The 17,039-nt window shown below is 42.7% G+C and overlaps 1 protein-coding gene across 1 annotated transcript in view; it reads right to left on the reverse strand.

Moving 5' to 3' along the window:
* The window catches only part of LOC126176940 (F-box/LRR-repeat protein 4), a 173,084-nt gene that overhangs the window by 113,925 nt on the left and 42,120 nt on the right, over positions 1–17,039 (reverse strand). The window contains exon 2 of the mRNA XM_049924139.1: positions 7,612–7,705. Coding sequence (XP_049780096.1) covers positions 7,612–7,705 — 94 coding nt within the window. The remainder of the gene's footprint in view (positions 1–7,611; positions 7,706–17,039) is intronic.

Here is a 17,039-nt window from a genome sequence, read left to right on the forward strand (position 1 = left end):
CCACTCCCACTTTTCGCTTTTCATCCATATGAGTTGCAATTACAGAACATGTAGACTGGGGAACTGGTTTTAATGTGTGATTTGTGAAAGCTGACTCAGATATAGATTTCAAAGAATTCAGAGGGAACACCACAGAGCCATATTTGAGTTATGTGCTCGGTTAGATGTACATATTTAGTTTGCTTAGGCTTAGTGCCCCCTGTGATCAATCGTCATCTGCAGTTGAGAATGTGGGTCTCACAAGAAGCGTGCAAGGGATTAGTCCCTGCAGCCTGCAGTCACGCTATACTGTTGTGCCCTCGGTGGCTCAGATGGATAGAGCATCTGTCACATGTAAGCAGGAGATCCCAGGTTCGAGCGGGGCACCCATTTTCAGGTGTCCCCATTGAGGTATATCAACAACACCTGTTGGCAGCTGAGGGTTTCGATTAATTATCATTCCTTTCTAGAGAAGCTGAATGGTCATCATTGGTCATTTGGAGCACATCACTGTACCGGTTGTGGTGAAACAAGCACTATATCATTTGAGATATACAGAGGCGAGCCAGTGTGCCAGGACTCACTGCTAGTAGCGCCACGTCACCACAATGCAGCTGTTCATAGCACACTATTATTCACCGTAATTTAAGAATAGAATTAAAAGTTAAATTTGGTTTTCCAAACCTTGCCAGCATGTGTTTTAGTATTTTAATGTTTGAACTGTCAAATCTCACATTGATCAGATAAGTATTTTTCCTACATACATCATTTTAAGAAAAAAAAAAAGTGGTGCTAGATAATAAAGCTAGGAAACCAAAAATTGGTCAGAATGTACAGATGTACGTCAAAATTAACTGGTACAAGTCAAAATGCGATTAAAGCAATATTTTGAACAGAATCAACGTTATTAAGAAAAATTGAAGGCGTTAAATACTAGACATAGAAATATGAAAATTTGCATGAAGCTTCAGTTCAACACAAAAATAATAACTATGTAACCCATTGAGCTACCTCAAATAGTTTTCGAGTAATCTGCTGAAAACTAAATTTGGAACAAAAATGTCCTTAATTGTGGTAGATTAAGTATCTGTTATAATAATGCTAGAAAGGTTTGGTTACAGCATGTGATGAAATCTATTAAATAATAGAGCTATGCCAAGTTTCAAGACCTGGATGTAAATAATAACAAATACAAGGTCTCTTAAACTTGTAGTTCAGACATCATATCCTACTGTCAGTTTTGTTCTCAAAATTCTAGACGGCAAAGTTTAACTGCAGTGAGCTAAAACTTTTTCAGTGATTTTAACCAATTTCACTACGTACCTAACAAAAATACGAAGATTCTAAATTGATTCATGACACTGTTATAAAATATTGTGTGTCCAAGAAAGCAGCCGTTTAGAGGCTGCTATCATGGGCATACAGCAGATGACAGCACGTGTTCCCTTGGCCGTCCGCTGCGCCAGTATATAAATACAGCCTGAGAGGGAACACTAGACTTCACTTCGCACCCAGCCACCATACGATTCACATCAGTCAAATGCCACAGTACACGCTGCCTCAGATGACGTCACAGACAGACTGCAACTAAACTAATGTTTTGGCTTAAATAGGAAGTGGACTCGAGAGGACTGTCCACCATCCTGGATCACTTAGATTTCACAGAACTAACTGTTAGTGTGCCACCCATAAGGTTAACAAATCCATGTGGCAAGTGGTGACAATTATTTTCCACTTTTGTGGCGTGCAATTATTTTGATTATCAGAAGTCAGGGCAAAAGACAATTTAATAGGAACTTACCACAGAGTGTCGTCTCTGAACTGCTCATAGTGCTGTTTATCATACAGAGATTTATTATTAGCATTAACATAATTAATATTACAATGTTTTGCGTGTGAAACATCAAAAAATATACCTATCAATTAGAACTCAACATCTTCATTTGCAGTCATAGTCCTGATCCCACAGAGCAAATAGAGAACAGAAACATTTCTTTCAGTGGGCTGGACAAGAAAGTGGACTTGCAGACTGGGAGCTATGGTCAGTATGTTCCGCATCGCTTTCTGGCTGATCTCAGAAATACTTTCCAGGCTCTCGTAAAAGACAGCAAACAATAGTTCCAATACTTCCTCCTATTACTTACGACTGACATATTATTATACACTACTGGCCAGTAAAATTGCTACACCAGGAAGAAATGCAGGTGATAAACGGGTATTCATTGGACAAATATATTATACCAGAACTGACATGTAATTACATTTTCACGCAATTTGGGTGCATATATCCCGAGAAATCAGTACCCAGAACAACCACCTCTGGCCTTAATAATGGCCTTGATACGTCTGGGCATTGAGTCAAACAGAGCTTGGATGGCGTGTACAGGTACTGCTACCCATGCAGCTTCAACACAATACCACAGAGTAGTGACTGACGTATTGTGACAAGCCAGTTGCTCGGCCACCATAGACCACACGTTTTCAATTGGTGGAGAATATGTTGGCCAGGGCAGCAGTCGAACATTTTCTGTATCCGTAAAGGCCCGTACAGGACCTGCAACATGCGGTCGTGCATTATCCTGCTGAAATGTAGGGTTTCGCCAGGATCGAATGAAGGGTAGAACCATGGGTCGTAACACATCTGAAATGTAACGTCCACTGTTCAAAGTGCCATCAATGCGAACAAGAGGTGACCGAGACGTGTACCCAATGGCACCCTATACCATCACTCCCGGTGATACGCCAGTATGGTGATGACGAATACATGCTTCCAATGTGCGTTCACCACGATGTCGCCAAACACGGATGCGACCATCATGATGCTGTAAACAGAACCTGGATTCATCCGAAAAAATGACGTTTTGCCATTCGTGCACCCAGGTTCGTCGCTAAGTACACCATCACAGGCACTCCTGTCTGTGATGCAGCGTCTTGGGTAACCACAGCCATGGTCTCCAACCTGATAGTCCATGCTGCTGCAAATGTCGTCGAACTGTGTGTGCAGGTGGTTGTTGACTTGCAAACGTCCCCGTCTGTTGACTCAGGGATCGAGACTTGGCTGCACGATCCGTTACAGCCATGCGGATAAGATGCTTGTCATCTCAACTGCTAGCGATATGAGGCCGTTGGGATCCAGCACGGTGTTCCGTGTTACCCTCCTGAACCCACCGATTCCAAATTCTGCTAACAGTCATTGGAACTCGACCAACACAAGCAGCAATGTCGCGATACGATATACCGCAATAGCGATAGGCTACAATCTGACCTTTATCAAAGTCAGAAACGTGATGGTACGCATTTCTCCTCCTTACACGAGGCATCACCACAACGTTTCACCAGGCAACACCGGTCAACTGCTGTTTGTGTATGAGAAATCGGTTGGAAACTTTCCTCATGTCAGCACGTCGTAGGTGTCGCCACCGGCAGCAACCTTGTGTAAATGCTCTGAAAAGCTAATCATTTGCATATCACAGCATCTTCTTCCTGCTGGTTAAATTTCATGTCTGTAGCGTGTCGTCTTCATGGTGTAGCAATTTTAATGGCCAGTAGTGTATTATCCTCCACTTTGCCCGAGATGTGACATTCAAATCAATTTGTCAGCCTACAGGCAGAGCCACATTCCAGCATTATTATGCTCTGTATCAAATATGATAAAGAAGACAGTAAAACATATGACGACCCACACATAGGCAAAGTTAGCACCCATTTAAAATAATAATAATAATAATGGGAATGAGTGTATGGCATCGTTGAGCGGGAGGCCCCATCTGGGGAAGTTCGGCCGCCAAGTGCAAATCTTATTTCATTCATTACCACATTGGGCAACTTGCGTGCTGGTGATGAGGATGAACTGATGATGAGGACAATACAACACCCAGTTTACGAGCAGAGAAAATCTCCAACCTGGCCGGGAATCGAACTCAGGTCTGCTTGCATGGGAGGCGAGAATGTTACCACTCAGCTAAGCAGGAAGACATTTTTTAGACAAATTCAAATAAAGTATGGGTTACATCAACATACAAATTACAGTCACAGCTAGCTTTTTTATTTATGTCAAAGACATACTCAATGAAAATACGTAAGTATACTGATAGTGAATGTCCACTCATGTTGCAGATAATAGTGTTTACTATATACTATCAGCAACTGATAGTCATCCACAGTAATTCATGTCAACCACATTCACGTTAGAGAGCCTTTTTCAGTTTGTGGTTGGTAGGGTAATCAATTTTGTGTTAGACAGCAATGAAATTAACAAAGGACTGAATATACTGACTGCAGTAGCCGTTAAGAATAGGTATAGAAAGAAATCCATTGAGGCAATAAACAATAACAACACTTCAACAGTCAATTTGACAAAATATTTCATCATGATGCACAAAAAATACATCATCTCAGACAATCCAACTACAAGATTAACTGCAGTGACTGTAATAAATTCTATAGAGCACAAACAAATAAAGATTAAGAGAAAATCTGAATACCAGTGAAAATAATAAATCATAATTTAGTGTACATTTACACTGTAGCAAACATGCTGCAACTAATAATGACCACACTAAGTTCTACATTGGCTAAAATAAAGGCAGACTAATGAATATTTTTTAATAAATTGAAATTTACACTGCTTCTTGTAAAAAGCCAGAGTGTGTTCTTAATGAACAAACACATTTTAAACATAGGAACTTCATAGAGAATTTCAAGCATATATTATGTTGATGACTGAAGCATGGATAATACTGGTGAGCAATGAATTTCACTGTAATGGATGTTTAATACTTACTATTCTTTGCTACTCTTCCTGATTTGAATTTCTGAATGTGAGTGATCACATCAAATCCATGTCATAACAGTATGGCTATATCACATTTGGGCGTTTTACTTATGCATGGACTTTCAGTGTTAATGTACTTATATATTATCTTCAGGTATATCTTTGACATAAATCAAAACAGTCATCAGATGGACATTTCATGTAAGGAATGATGATGTTCAGCAATTAGCCAAGGAGGAAAAAATGCCTAATAGAGAACATAATGTGCCGAAGAGACAAATGGTTGGGGACGTATTATGAGATGAGTCATTGTTGAAAACTGGTGTTGAAGAAATAGTAGAATGAAAGAATTGCAGGGACAGATGTAGAAGTGAGGATATACAGCAAAATGTCTGCGATGTAAGTTGCAGCAGAATTATTGAAACAAATAACACAGTTGACAAGTGGAATGGAGACGGTTCTAGGCGCTCAGTCCGGAACCGCGCGACTGCTACGGTCGCAGGTTCGAATCCTGCCTCGGGCTTGGATGTGTGTGATGTCCTTAGGTTAGTTAGGTTTAAGTAGTTCTAAGTTCTAGGGGACTGATGACCACAGATGTTGAGTCCCATAGTGCTCAGAGCCATTTGGAATGGAGAACTGCATCGAACATACCTACGGGCTGGGGAACAAACAACAGTTTTGCACTGCAAGAGCCCACACAGAAAAGAACAAATTGTATTTTCTGTTGATGCTCCAATCCTGAAGTCAAACTGCAAGAATGACAAGTACTTGTCTGCACTGACAGAATTACTACTCTTGTACAATGAGTTCTTAGGAAGTCTCCAAGAAGACTGGAAGTTAGGAAATTGTCCATTTACGTCTCCATTACTCATTTCCTTCTTTTTATAAAATGGTTTTACTAACAACTATTTTAATCTCACTTTAGCAGCATGTGACATAACTGGATCATCAGCTTTTAAAATTTCTATATACTTACCTGTACCAACACAATTTTGAAGTAACTTGTCGACTACTGATAGGAAGTGGTTATTAAAAATTATGTACAATGCTAAAATTATGTGCAATGCTCAAATTATGTGGAATGTATGTAACAGATAAAAATTTAAACTTTTCCTCTCCACCTCATTTCACAAAGGAAGAAGAAAATTTCAATTACCAAAGCTCAAAGTAAAATGTTCAAATATTCCTGTTTTCTCAGGCACATTCCAATTTATCTTTTCAGTGGAGTGTATCTTCACAGGTTGGTATGTATATCCATGAATACATATCATTAATCACCAAAAAGAGCAACAGATAAACAACAAAGAAGGGTGCAGGGAAAAAACTGTTTGACAATCTGGAGACCACTGAGGGGGCTATGAGAAACACAGGCTGACAAGACAATTCCCCAGGGACATGGTCACATGGATGAATCACATGACTTACTCTGGCATATAGTGGCCGACACAGCTTTCCTCCAGCACTTCTGTGTTTACACTCTGTATCGGCTGCTGGATCATATCTGTAGATAAGAGTGTTATCAGATCTTGATTTTGGTTGTATCCTTCTTGACTGTGTATGCACAAGTTTCACTGACAATTCTTGGCTTCGTGTTACAGCCTTGTACGGATCTTCCTTGCAGACTTGTTTCCTCCCATCATGGTTGTGGTTACTGTCCTTACTGAGTTGAGATTTAAGTGAGTGTATTTCATTCCGTGCACCAAAGCAAAAGAAAGCTCACCTACTGATTGGACTTTTCTACATGCCTGTCCACAGTGTAATACCTTCTCTATTAAATGAGTGCATACAGATGTGATGACAGAGAATTTTTACAAGTTCAAATACTAAAGTGTTGCTGACAGCACAAGTATGGATAGTAAGGAGTCTTCTACATAAGTCATCCTTAATAAATCTACATAAGTTATCATTATTCTACAGAAATAACCACTTGCTGAACCACAGAGTGCTGTATTGATGCAGTAATTTTCATTTTATCTGTAAGGGAATTCGTGGCAATTTTTGGTTCACAGCAGTCGCCAGAATTGTTTTAGCAGGAGATAACGAAACATTGCTGCTGCATTTTCCTGAGAGAGAAACTGTCCGTAATCATCGAGGAAGACACATACAAAAGGGATCACTGTTGTTTTGTTCTTGTTCTTATCGTTCAGATTAGTGCTTATGTTCTTGATGGGGCATTTTATAATCTACCTTTGAATAAATGAAACAAGCTGCCTTTCAAATACTTAAGTACAGGACATGTTACACACAAAAAAACAGGAATTTTCAAGCATTCTATCCCACAGCATGTGCTCCCACTGTTTGGAAGAGAAGTTATAAGAAATGTACTTGTGGAAATTCAGTTATTTTCTTAGAGACTTCATGGTCAAAACATTCTGAAAGATTCCCGCAAAATGAGAGACTGAAGCAGTAGTACACAATATTTATGTTCCCAACTGGATTTTCTGTCAATACATCACATCTATAATAGGAAATACAAGGAATTTCTACAAGACATAACAAAATTTAGAAATTTGACCATATTGTGACAACTATGCATAGAAAGGCAAAAGAATTCCAAGATTTACAAAGAGAGAGAACTGTACACTGAATTAATGAGCTCACACCAAAATGGACCAGCAGTATGACACACTGTGAAAGAAGACAATGTAATTCATGAAATTGAGAAGACCTTCTCAATCTGCTGCCTCATATGAAGAAGCATTCTACTAGCCTTTAATGTCCATTCCTTTTAAAACTCTCTCTTCCTCTATACCCTAGTTTCTGTGTTCTGTCATATGAAGAAATCTTAAGGTCAGAATTTTTTTGCCTTTCCATGTATGGTTGCTCTTCTGAGTAAATAGTATCAGTAAGTACATTACCTATATAATCTTGACTAGTTATTCTGCGGACAGACTGCCGCATATATGGAACTAATCTAGATGGAGCCAAATTCCACCATCTCCCGTATGTTCTCTATAACAGAATAATAATTTATTATAATCACATAAACATAAATATCTTTATGACACGTGCTTTAAATACTACAGAGCTGACACTATATCAGAGCAGTTTGCTTCGTTTAAACAAACGAGAACTGAGACCACTCGACGGCAGAGGAGGAGAAAGAGGGAAGAAACCCTACCCCCCTCCCACACGAAGCTGGCAGCCTACATCTCTGTCCTGTGCTCCTGCATATGGTCAGAGAAATCACCAATTCCTTCTGGTGTTGTGAGGGTCGTAATCAAACTTCATCATGGACCAGAAATAGTCTCCTCATTCATTGCCAAATACGGAAAGAAAACAGTAAGCAACATAAAATACAAAGTGAAGTAGAATATCAAAACATTTGTTAAAGGCTATAACATAATTTTTTGGTGACACTGGCAACAATATAAACTTGGTAGTTCATGTGCAACCTCTTCTGGGTTGCAAAAGGTGGACTACTTTTGTTTTTCAGGTATGATGTAAGTACTACTCCTCTCGTGAAACATCCAAGTTATAGACCTTCTCCCCCTTGTACGTTTACCCATCATCTAAAAAACCTGCTAAGAAATGGCGCTTTTTCAGTTTTTCCTCAGCAGGCGAAAATATGACATTATCAATTTTTTCATATATAACATGCTGGAAAATTCGGAACAGCTACTGAGATATGAGGCTGCGAATATCTCCAAAAAGTCAAGAAATTACAAAAACTTAGATAGTGCAGTTTTGTTTCTAATGTACAATAACCAGTGTTGTAGAAGATTTAATTTGCTTCAAGATTCATACAAAATATTTGTAATTACATGTCGAGAAGTACCACATTAACAAGCTTAGCGAAAGTGGAAGAGAAACTGAAAATACCATCCTCGCTCAAAAATTGTGTTCATGAAAGTAATTCTATCTTTAACCCAATATACATGCAATATACAGGTTGTTTCACAATTCATGAATATTTCTAGAGTTTGCCGATGGGACTTAGTATGTCATCCACTGATGCTACAGAGTGTTAACCCTCGAGCAGGCGCACCTGTGTATAAAGTGCGCCAACCAAAAATAAAATGATTTTGCGTGGTTCTTCTTTTGTTTCACAACTGCAAACCTATACCTATTGCTTCAGGTAACACAGCGATAAATTGTGTTGTCGTACGTCCAAGTGAGCAGCAGTAATATAAAACAAAAAGCAAGCTAGACGAGAAAAAATTTATGATCAGTTCAAAAAAATGACCTCAGTTACAAACTAGTAACATAATCCCACATTGAGGCCGTTGTCTATGACATAACTATTGATCGAATAAGCAGCTGAACGAGATCTGATGCAAGTGCACTGCTTAATGCTGCGAATGCGTCATTACTGTCTCTATAACATCTGTCCTTGGCAAAAGAGAGTTATAGTGAAAATTTAATTCATTATTGTTCAATAAAACAGTAGTTTAGCTCATATTATGTAAGTTTATTTTCTCCTTGTTTAAATAAACTAAGATTAAACTGTGATCCTGATCATACATGGCTTACCTTGGTAACATAAGGAAACCTATTCTTTTCACGTGTACAAAGTGTGCCGCACCCACTCGTGCTATGAAAAACGGCGCACCCACTCAAGGGTTAAAGTTGTAGATGTCAGCACCTGTAAATGTGTGTGTCTATTCCACGATGATTTTATGAACTTTCTAGAATGATGGAGAAGGATAAATGTATCAATTTGAGATAACGATTGCTGTACCGAAATGAGTGAGTTGAAAGTTATAAGCGAAAAGCGCTCTGTTGTCTCTGACAGTGGAATACGTGTACTGATACTGTTGTCGCTGAGATCGTAGGCTAGGCAACTTGCAAATTTCACAGGTGGTAGTATGGACCGTAACACAAAAAAAATGTCAAGTACACATGGGTTCTAACATGCACACCTTAAAAGCTACAAGAATTTGTTCCAACAGAAGAGATGTGTTTCACAGGAGCGGAGATGGGCAACTGTTCATGGCTCCTCAGGTACGCATTTTAGAGCCCATATGCACTAGACTTTTTTTCGTGGTATGGTCAATACTACCACCTCTGAAAGTTGCTTAGCACACAATCTTAGTAAAACAGTCACAGTACACGTATCCCACTGTCAGCGGTATCAGAACTTCTAACTCATTCTTTTCCAATACAGGGACCCTTACCTCACATTAATACATTCATCCTTTTCCATCATTCTAGAAAGTCTGTAACATAAAGAGGGAAACACCCTGTATATACCAGATGGTCATAATTAAACTTTCCCTATTTAACAAGTTATAACAGGGAAACTAATTAAATAACATGTTATACCAAGGAAACTAATGACTGTACGAGTACCAAACTTGGTACCATTACTGTCAAGCACATGGGGAAGAGAAATAATGCAGAATCAATTCAATTGAAACACTTTTAATTTGTTGCTATGGTACATGATACCATTACATACCGGTACCATCACTGGTACAAAAGGGGCTAAATACGGCACCCATCTGTGTCCAGAAGAGTCTGAAAGCACAGGATTGCATTCTGTACAGTGGAACGAAGCATGTCCATAGGTATGTTGGCTACCTCTCTTGATATGTTGCACTTCACACCAGCACAAACGTGAATGTTCCCCTGGTAAACCCTGTCCTTCAGGTAGTCCCACAACCAGAAACCACAGGGAGTGAGATCAGGTGATCATGCCAGCCAACCATTTGGAAATGACTGGCTGATAATTCGATCATTTCCAAATGTGTTTCGGAGAAGCAGGTGAACTTCAGGGGTGATGTGTGGTGGGCCCCATGTTGCATGAGAACTGTGGAGTTCAACGTGTCTCTCTCCTGCAGTGCGGGCATGACATGCTGGCAAAGCATATTGCAGTAATGTGGGCCAGTCACTCTGCACGTCTTTGGTCCTTTACCTCCAATCGGTTCAAAAAAGAATGGGCCAATGAAGAACGTAGCCATGAAGCCACACCATATGGTGACACATTCACCATACAGAGGAACTTCATGTTAGTTTGTTTGTTTTGTTTTAGGGCGCAAAAACAACTGGGGTCATATGTGCCCAAGTCAAAACTATAGATCACGAAGACAGAGAAGAGTTAAAAAACGACTGTGTATCAATCCCAATTGACGTAAGAAGAGACAGCTAAAAACAGAGATGCGGAGAAAGGGCTACAAAAGACACCACACAGAAACGGAGGTACAAAACGAAAAATTAAATGGCCTTCGCCATATTGCTTTGACAAATAAAAAGTAAAACGCAGTCGACAGCCCGCGCATCATTTTCTAAAACGGCTGATACCTCAGACGGAAAACAAACAGTAAAAAAATGGGTATTCCATAAGAAAGTGGCAGACAGTTAAAACTTGGGCGCAATGTCGACAAAGTGATGGGGAAGCCACAATTATCAAATGACTATGGCTAGAAAGTCAGTGCCCAATACGCAACCTAGTTAAAATGACCTCCTCCTGGCGAGAGAGCTGGGAGAAGGTCGTCCAAGCCACTGAGAGAGGCTTAATAACCCAGAGTTTATTCCCTTGAAGGGAGGACCAGTGGCGACGCCAAAGGGACACCACCTCCTGACAGACGGCAACACAGATCATTGGAGGGAATATAGGAACTAGCGGGCTGAGGTACAAGGACTGAAGCCTCATCAGGCTGCAGCATCATCAGCAGCCTCATTTCCTGGCAGAATGACATAACCAGGAACCCACATAAACATCACAGTGGCTCCACCAAGAGTGAGCAAGTTAAGTTTTCCTGAACCAGTTGCACTAAGGGATGGGCAGTGTACAGCACACATAGACTTTGAAGGACGCTGAGAGAGTTTGAGCATAGGACACAACTGAAAAGTCTGTGTCCCCGTATGTACTCTGTGGCCAGATACAGGACGAAGAGCTCAGTTGAAAATACTGAGCAGTGTACTGGAAGCTGATATTGAAAGACATGGGCGCCAATGACGAAGGCAAACCTGACACCACGGTCAGTTCGAGAGCCATCAGTGTATACAAAGGTACTATCACGAAATTCCATCTGAAGGTCGTGAAACTAAAGGCAATAGACCGAGGCTGGAGTAGTGTCCTTAGAAAGTGAATGAAGGCACTTCACGAGGCCAAGGTGGTGAAGTGTTCACACCCACAGGGAAAGTTGGAGGTAGTGTGAAATTAAGCCACCGGAGCAAGTGCTGAAAGCGGACTCCAGGAGGTAACTGTGAAGAGCGACACACCCCAAACTGGTGATCAAAGGAATCTTTGAAGAAGGAGGCGTAGGATGGGTGGCCACGCATGGCAGACAAATGGCTGAGGAGAAAGTCACAGAGTCAGTGGTAGTTCAACAGCTTCACCATACAGACTCTCAGCTGGGCTAGTGTAAAAGGTGCCAGTGGCCAAATGGATGCCACGATGGTGGATAGTGTTCAGACGGCATAAGAGGGATAGACGTACAGACACATAAACAAAGCACCCATAGTCTAGTTTCGAATGGACAATGGACCAGTACAAATGGAGGATGGTGGCTCGATCAGCACCCCAGGAAGTACCATTGAGGACACATAGGGTATTGAGGGACCGCATACAGCGGGCTGTTAGTTAAGACACATGGGAGGACCAAGAGAGTTTCCTATCGAGCATGAGCCTCAGGAATTTCATAGTTTCAACGAACAGAAGGGCAACAGACCCAAGATGTGAAGATGGTGGATAAAACTAATTGTGCCGCCTGAAATTCATACAGACAGTTTTGTCAGAGGAAAAGCGAAAGCCATTGTTGCTGCTCCAGGAATAAAGATGATCAAAACATCGATGGAGATGCCACTCAGTGAGATATGTCCATGGAGAACTGCAATAGATAGCAAAATCGTCAACAAAAAGAGAGCTGGAGATGCCCAATGGGAGACATGCCACTATAGGCTTAATGGCGATAGCAAAGAGGACGATGCTCAAGGTGGAACCCCGAGGCACACAATTTTCCTGGATAAAGGTGTCCAACACAGCAGAACCCACACACCTCTTTAAAACTTGGTGGTCTTTTAAAAAATTCCGAAGGATACAGGGCAGGCGGATACGAAAACCCCACGTGCAAAGAGTACGGAGGATACCAGTTCTCCAGCAGGTGTCGTAGGCCTTCTCCAAATCGAAAAACAAAGTCAGAGTCTGGGATTTACACAGAAAACCATTCACCATACGGGTGGACAAAGTAACAAAATGTTCAACTGCAGAACGGTGCATTCGAAATACACCCTGTGCAGTCGTTAGTAAACTGTGAGACTCAAACTGCCACACCAGCTGAGCGTGAATAATATGTTCCATCACATTGCAAACACAGCTGGTGAGAGAAATGGGGCAGTAGCTACAAGGAAAGTTTTTGTCCTTATCGGGCTTAGGTCTGGGTAAGACGGTAGCTTCACACCAACGTCCGGGAAATGTGCCTTCTGCCCAGATGTGGTTGTACATATTAACCAGAAAGTGCTTGCCCAAAAGAGAAAGGTGCGGCTACATCCGAACGTGGACAGCGTCCAGCCCTGGGGCGGAAGATAGGGATGAACTGAGAGCATGGTCTAGCTCCCTCATAGTAAAGGCGGCACTGAAGCACTCACGATCCTGAAAAGAGAAGGGTAGCACCTGAGCCTCCTTCGCTCGTTTCCAATGGAGGATGATAGTGGGAAGAAGTTGAAATTTCTGCAAAATGGTAGCCCAAGGTGTTGGAGATAGCAGAAGGGTCCATGATGACATCGTCTACTACAGTCCAGACAGAAACTGGCAAATGGAAAAAGGAAGAAGAAGAAAGGAAAGCACCTAGTGAATGAACTCTTGCTAGCTTTTTTTGCTATTCCGAAGAACGTGATGAAACTTTGCACACATAATGAATCCAGTTTGCCATCATAGGATGACGGTTAAAACACGGAGAGCACATCTCCATGCGCGAATTGCGTCACGGCATACCTCAGTCCACCAAGGGACTGAAGGGACTGGAACACAGCGTGGTAAAGAGGAAGAGTGTGGAATGGAACGTTCTGCAGCAGTAAGGATACATTTTGTGATATATTCCACCTGGTCATCACAACTGGGGAAATCCTGATCCTCGAAGGTTGCCAGGGAGGAGTACAGCTGCCAATCAGCCTTAGTAAGCTGCCATTTGGGTGAGCAACGAGGTGGGGTAGGAGTCAGCAAACAGATAGCACGCGGGAAATGGTCGTTTGAGAAGGTGTCAGAAAGAACGGACCACTGAAGACAATGGGCAAGCTAGGCCGTGCAGAAGGATAGGCCTAAATGGGAATAGGTGTGTGAGGAGTCGGAAAAGAATGTGGGTGCTCCAGTGTTAAGGCAGAAAAGGTTGAGTTGATTAAGATCAGCCATGAGGGCACCCGGCTCTGGTAGAACCACAAAGGGGATTATGTGTATTAAAATCACCAAGTAGCAGAAATGGGGGAGGCAGCTGCCTAATAAGCTGAAGGAAGTCTGCGCTGGTGACATCAAATGATGGAGTGACATAAATGGTACAGAGGGGAAAAGTTAGGTGAGGAAGGAAAAGCGAACTGCAACAGTTGGAAGATGGGTAGCGGGGAGATGGGTTGATTATGAATGTCATAACGTATGAGCAGGATGATGCCCCCACGAATAGAATGGCAACCTCAGGGGGGAGGTCAAAACAAACCAGGAAGAAATGTGAAAGCTCAAAGTGGTCATGAGGACGCAATTTTGTTTCCTGAAGGCAGAGTACAAGGGGACGCCGCAATGCTGAAAGCAGCCGTAAATCCTCTTTGTGGGGCCGAAGGCCACGAACGTTCCATTGGAGGACAGTCATGATGATAAAGAAATGAAGGGGGTGTCACCTAGGCAGCTGTCAAGTGACAGCCTGTGAAGACTCGCTGCTACAGGGCACAGAAGCAGGAGGCTCCTGCTCCCTGAGGTCCACAGAAGCATCGGCTTGCTTGTGCTGTTGATCTGTGGAGTCCTGCAACATGGAGGCCAGCTGGGCTAAGGTATCGTGTGGCAACACCATCAAAGAGTACCTTCGAGTCGGTGAAGGAGAAGACCGTTTGCCTTGGTGGACTTCTTCAAGACTTTCTGGTTAACAGAGGAAAACTCAGGTGTTGTTTGGCTGGAGGGACGTAGGAAGTCTTCACGGGAGTACTACTACTGTCCTTTCTGGCCAACTGGTTGTGTAGTTGGTGGCTTCGCCCCTTGAGGTGAGGGTTTTATGGCTTGTTGCACAGCTGGATGGGGGGTTGGTGATGCTACCTTGACACTGGGCAATTTCACAACCTCAAGAGCTGAATGTGAGGTCGCATGACTTCATGGCCGTGTCCTTTGTGGAGCAGAAGGACACATGCCAGACAGAAGAACGCAGGGTTTGTGACTAGCCAATAGCTTGTGAGCGACTGGGTATGACACATTTTCCTTTACCTGGATCTCCTGGACAGCCCGCTCATCAAGATACACGGGACAATCCTGAGGGGAGGCGGCACGGCTGACATTGCAGTCGGTATGGCAGAGAGGAGGAGACGGACAATATCTCTCGTGTGTCTACCACAGGTTACACATTTGGCTGGGTGTCGACAAGACGTTCTAGTGTGGTTGAAACAATGACACTGGTAGCAGCACATCAGTTTCGGAATATACGGTTGAACTGTGATAATTTCATGGCCTGCTTTAATTTTGGATGAAAGCACCACTCTACCAAAGGTGAGAAAAAGAGTGCAGGTGAGCACTAAGGAGGAATCTACTTTTTCCAATGGACTGCAATGACACCCTAATCAGAGAGGTAAGATTGGATTTCGGCCTCAGTCAGACCGTCAAGCAGCCTAGTGTAAATGACACCACTGGAAGAATTCAGGGTTCTACGGGACTCGACACGAACAGGATAGCCGTGAAGAAGCGAGGCGGAAAGCAGTTGTTGTGCTTGAGAGTTAGAGGTAGTCTCCAAAAACAAAGTGCCATTCCATAAATGAGAGCAGGATTTCACAGGTCTGGCAATGGAATCAACACATTTCTGAATATTAAAGGATTTACCATTGTGAAGGACTGACTATCTTCAGTATGTGAGACCATAAGCAACTGTGGTGCATCTGGAAGGGTCTTTGAATTGTTAGCCTCATTCCGTTTCAGTTTCGTAGATGTTGACTGTGAAGATGATTGGCTCACTGTGAGAAAATCCCCAACGATTGCCAGTGTCTGCGATAGCGCACTTCTTCCAACTGGGAGCCCCCTTCACAAGGGGGCGCACCCGCCTTAGGTGACTGTTCGCCCTCAGGTCACACTTCCTGAACACATGACACAGGGACCAATCAGCAATTTGGGAAGGTAGCAGCTCAGGCAATCACCCCTCCTTGAGCCTGGCCTGTACCAGGGGTATGTGCGAACCATACCTGTAGACCTGTGGCTAGGAATTATGCATCACCCGGTCATCTGTTACACGTCAGATGCGTGGGGCCGGTTTTCAGGAGTGCACAGGGAGGAAGAAGAAAGAGAGAAACCTCAAATGCTGAAGCGGAGGAATGAGAGGAAAAGGGAAACAAAGGAAGGAAAAGGGAACAAAAAACAGTGGTGAGATTGTTCTTGTGTCAGCAACGGACAATGCAGAACATTCCCTATAACACCCCGACATGATCCCCAAGGGAGGCGAACAAGAATAGCAAAAGAATAGACAAGCAGAACGGAAGGGAAAAGATGCTGCAAAGGCTAGGGCCCTGTGGTAGTCAAGAACGAACCCATCAAAGAGTGGCAAACCCCCTGGGGGGGGAGGAACCTCATGCACAATGACTGGAGGTGAAGATCCCCACACCTCACCCGTCAAGAGACAAATGAGCTTCGTCTGTCCATAGGATGGTCCAGGGCCACCTCTCATCAACTTCAATCCTTGCAAGAAAGTGGAGAGCAAAGTCAACACATTGTTGTGCGTCCTGTGCTGCAAGTTGCTCTATGATACGGATCTTGTACGGATACCATTTGAGAATGGTTCGAAGCACCTTCTGTACAGTGGAGCATGGGAAGTTCAACTGTTGTGACACAGCACGAGCACTGCCTGACGATTGGGAATTGCACGCAGAGTTATTCGCCACAGCAACAGTGATTTCATCACCCACGTGAGGTGCAACTGGTCGACGGCCTCTTCCCAGAGTGATGCCCAGTTCTCCAGCTGATTCGAACTTCTTCATCATGCTCTGCACAGCAGATGCAGAAAGAGGACCCTTCCATAATCCTTTCACCTGGCAATATTCTCGACATGCAGCTGCAGCATTACTGTTGTTTTGATAACATAACTTCACCAATAATGCCCTGCTCCTTTTGTCCAAGCTCATATCAACACCTCAACAAGTGCACTGTCACTAGTCAGGTGTGTGAGACTAT

The sequence above is a fragment of the Schistocerca cancellata genome, chromosome 3 (genome assembly GCF_023864275.1).
Source record: "Schistocerca cancellata isolate TAMUIC-IGC-003103 chromosome 3, iqSchCanc2.1, whole genome shotgun sequence".
In the NCBI taxonomy this organism is placed as follows: Eukaryota; Metazoa; Arthropoda; class Insecta; order Orthoptera; family Acrididae; genus Schistocerca; species Schistocerca cancellata.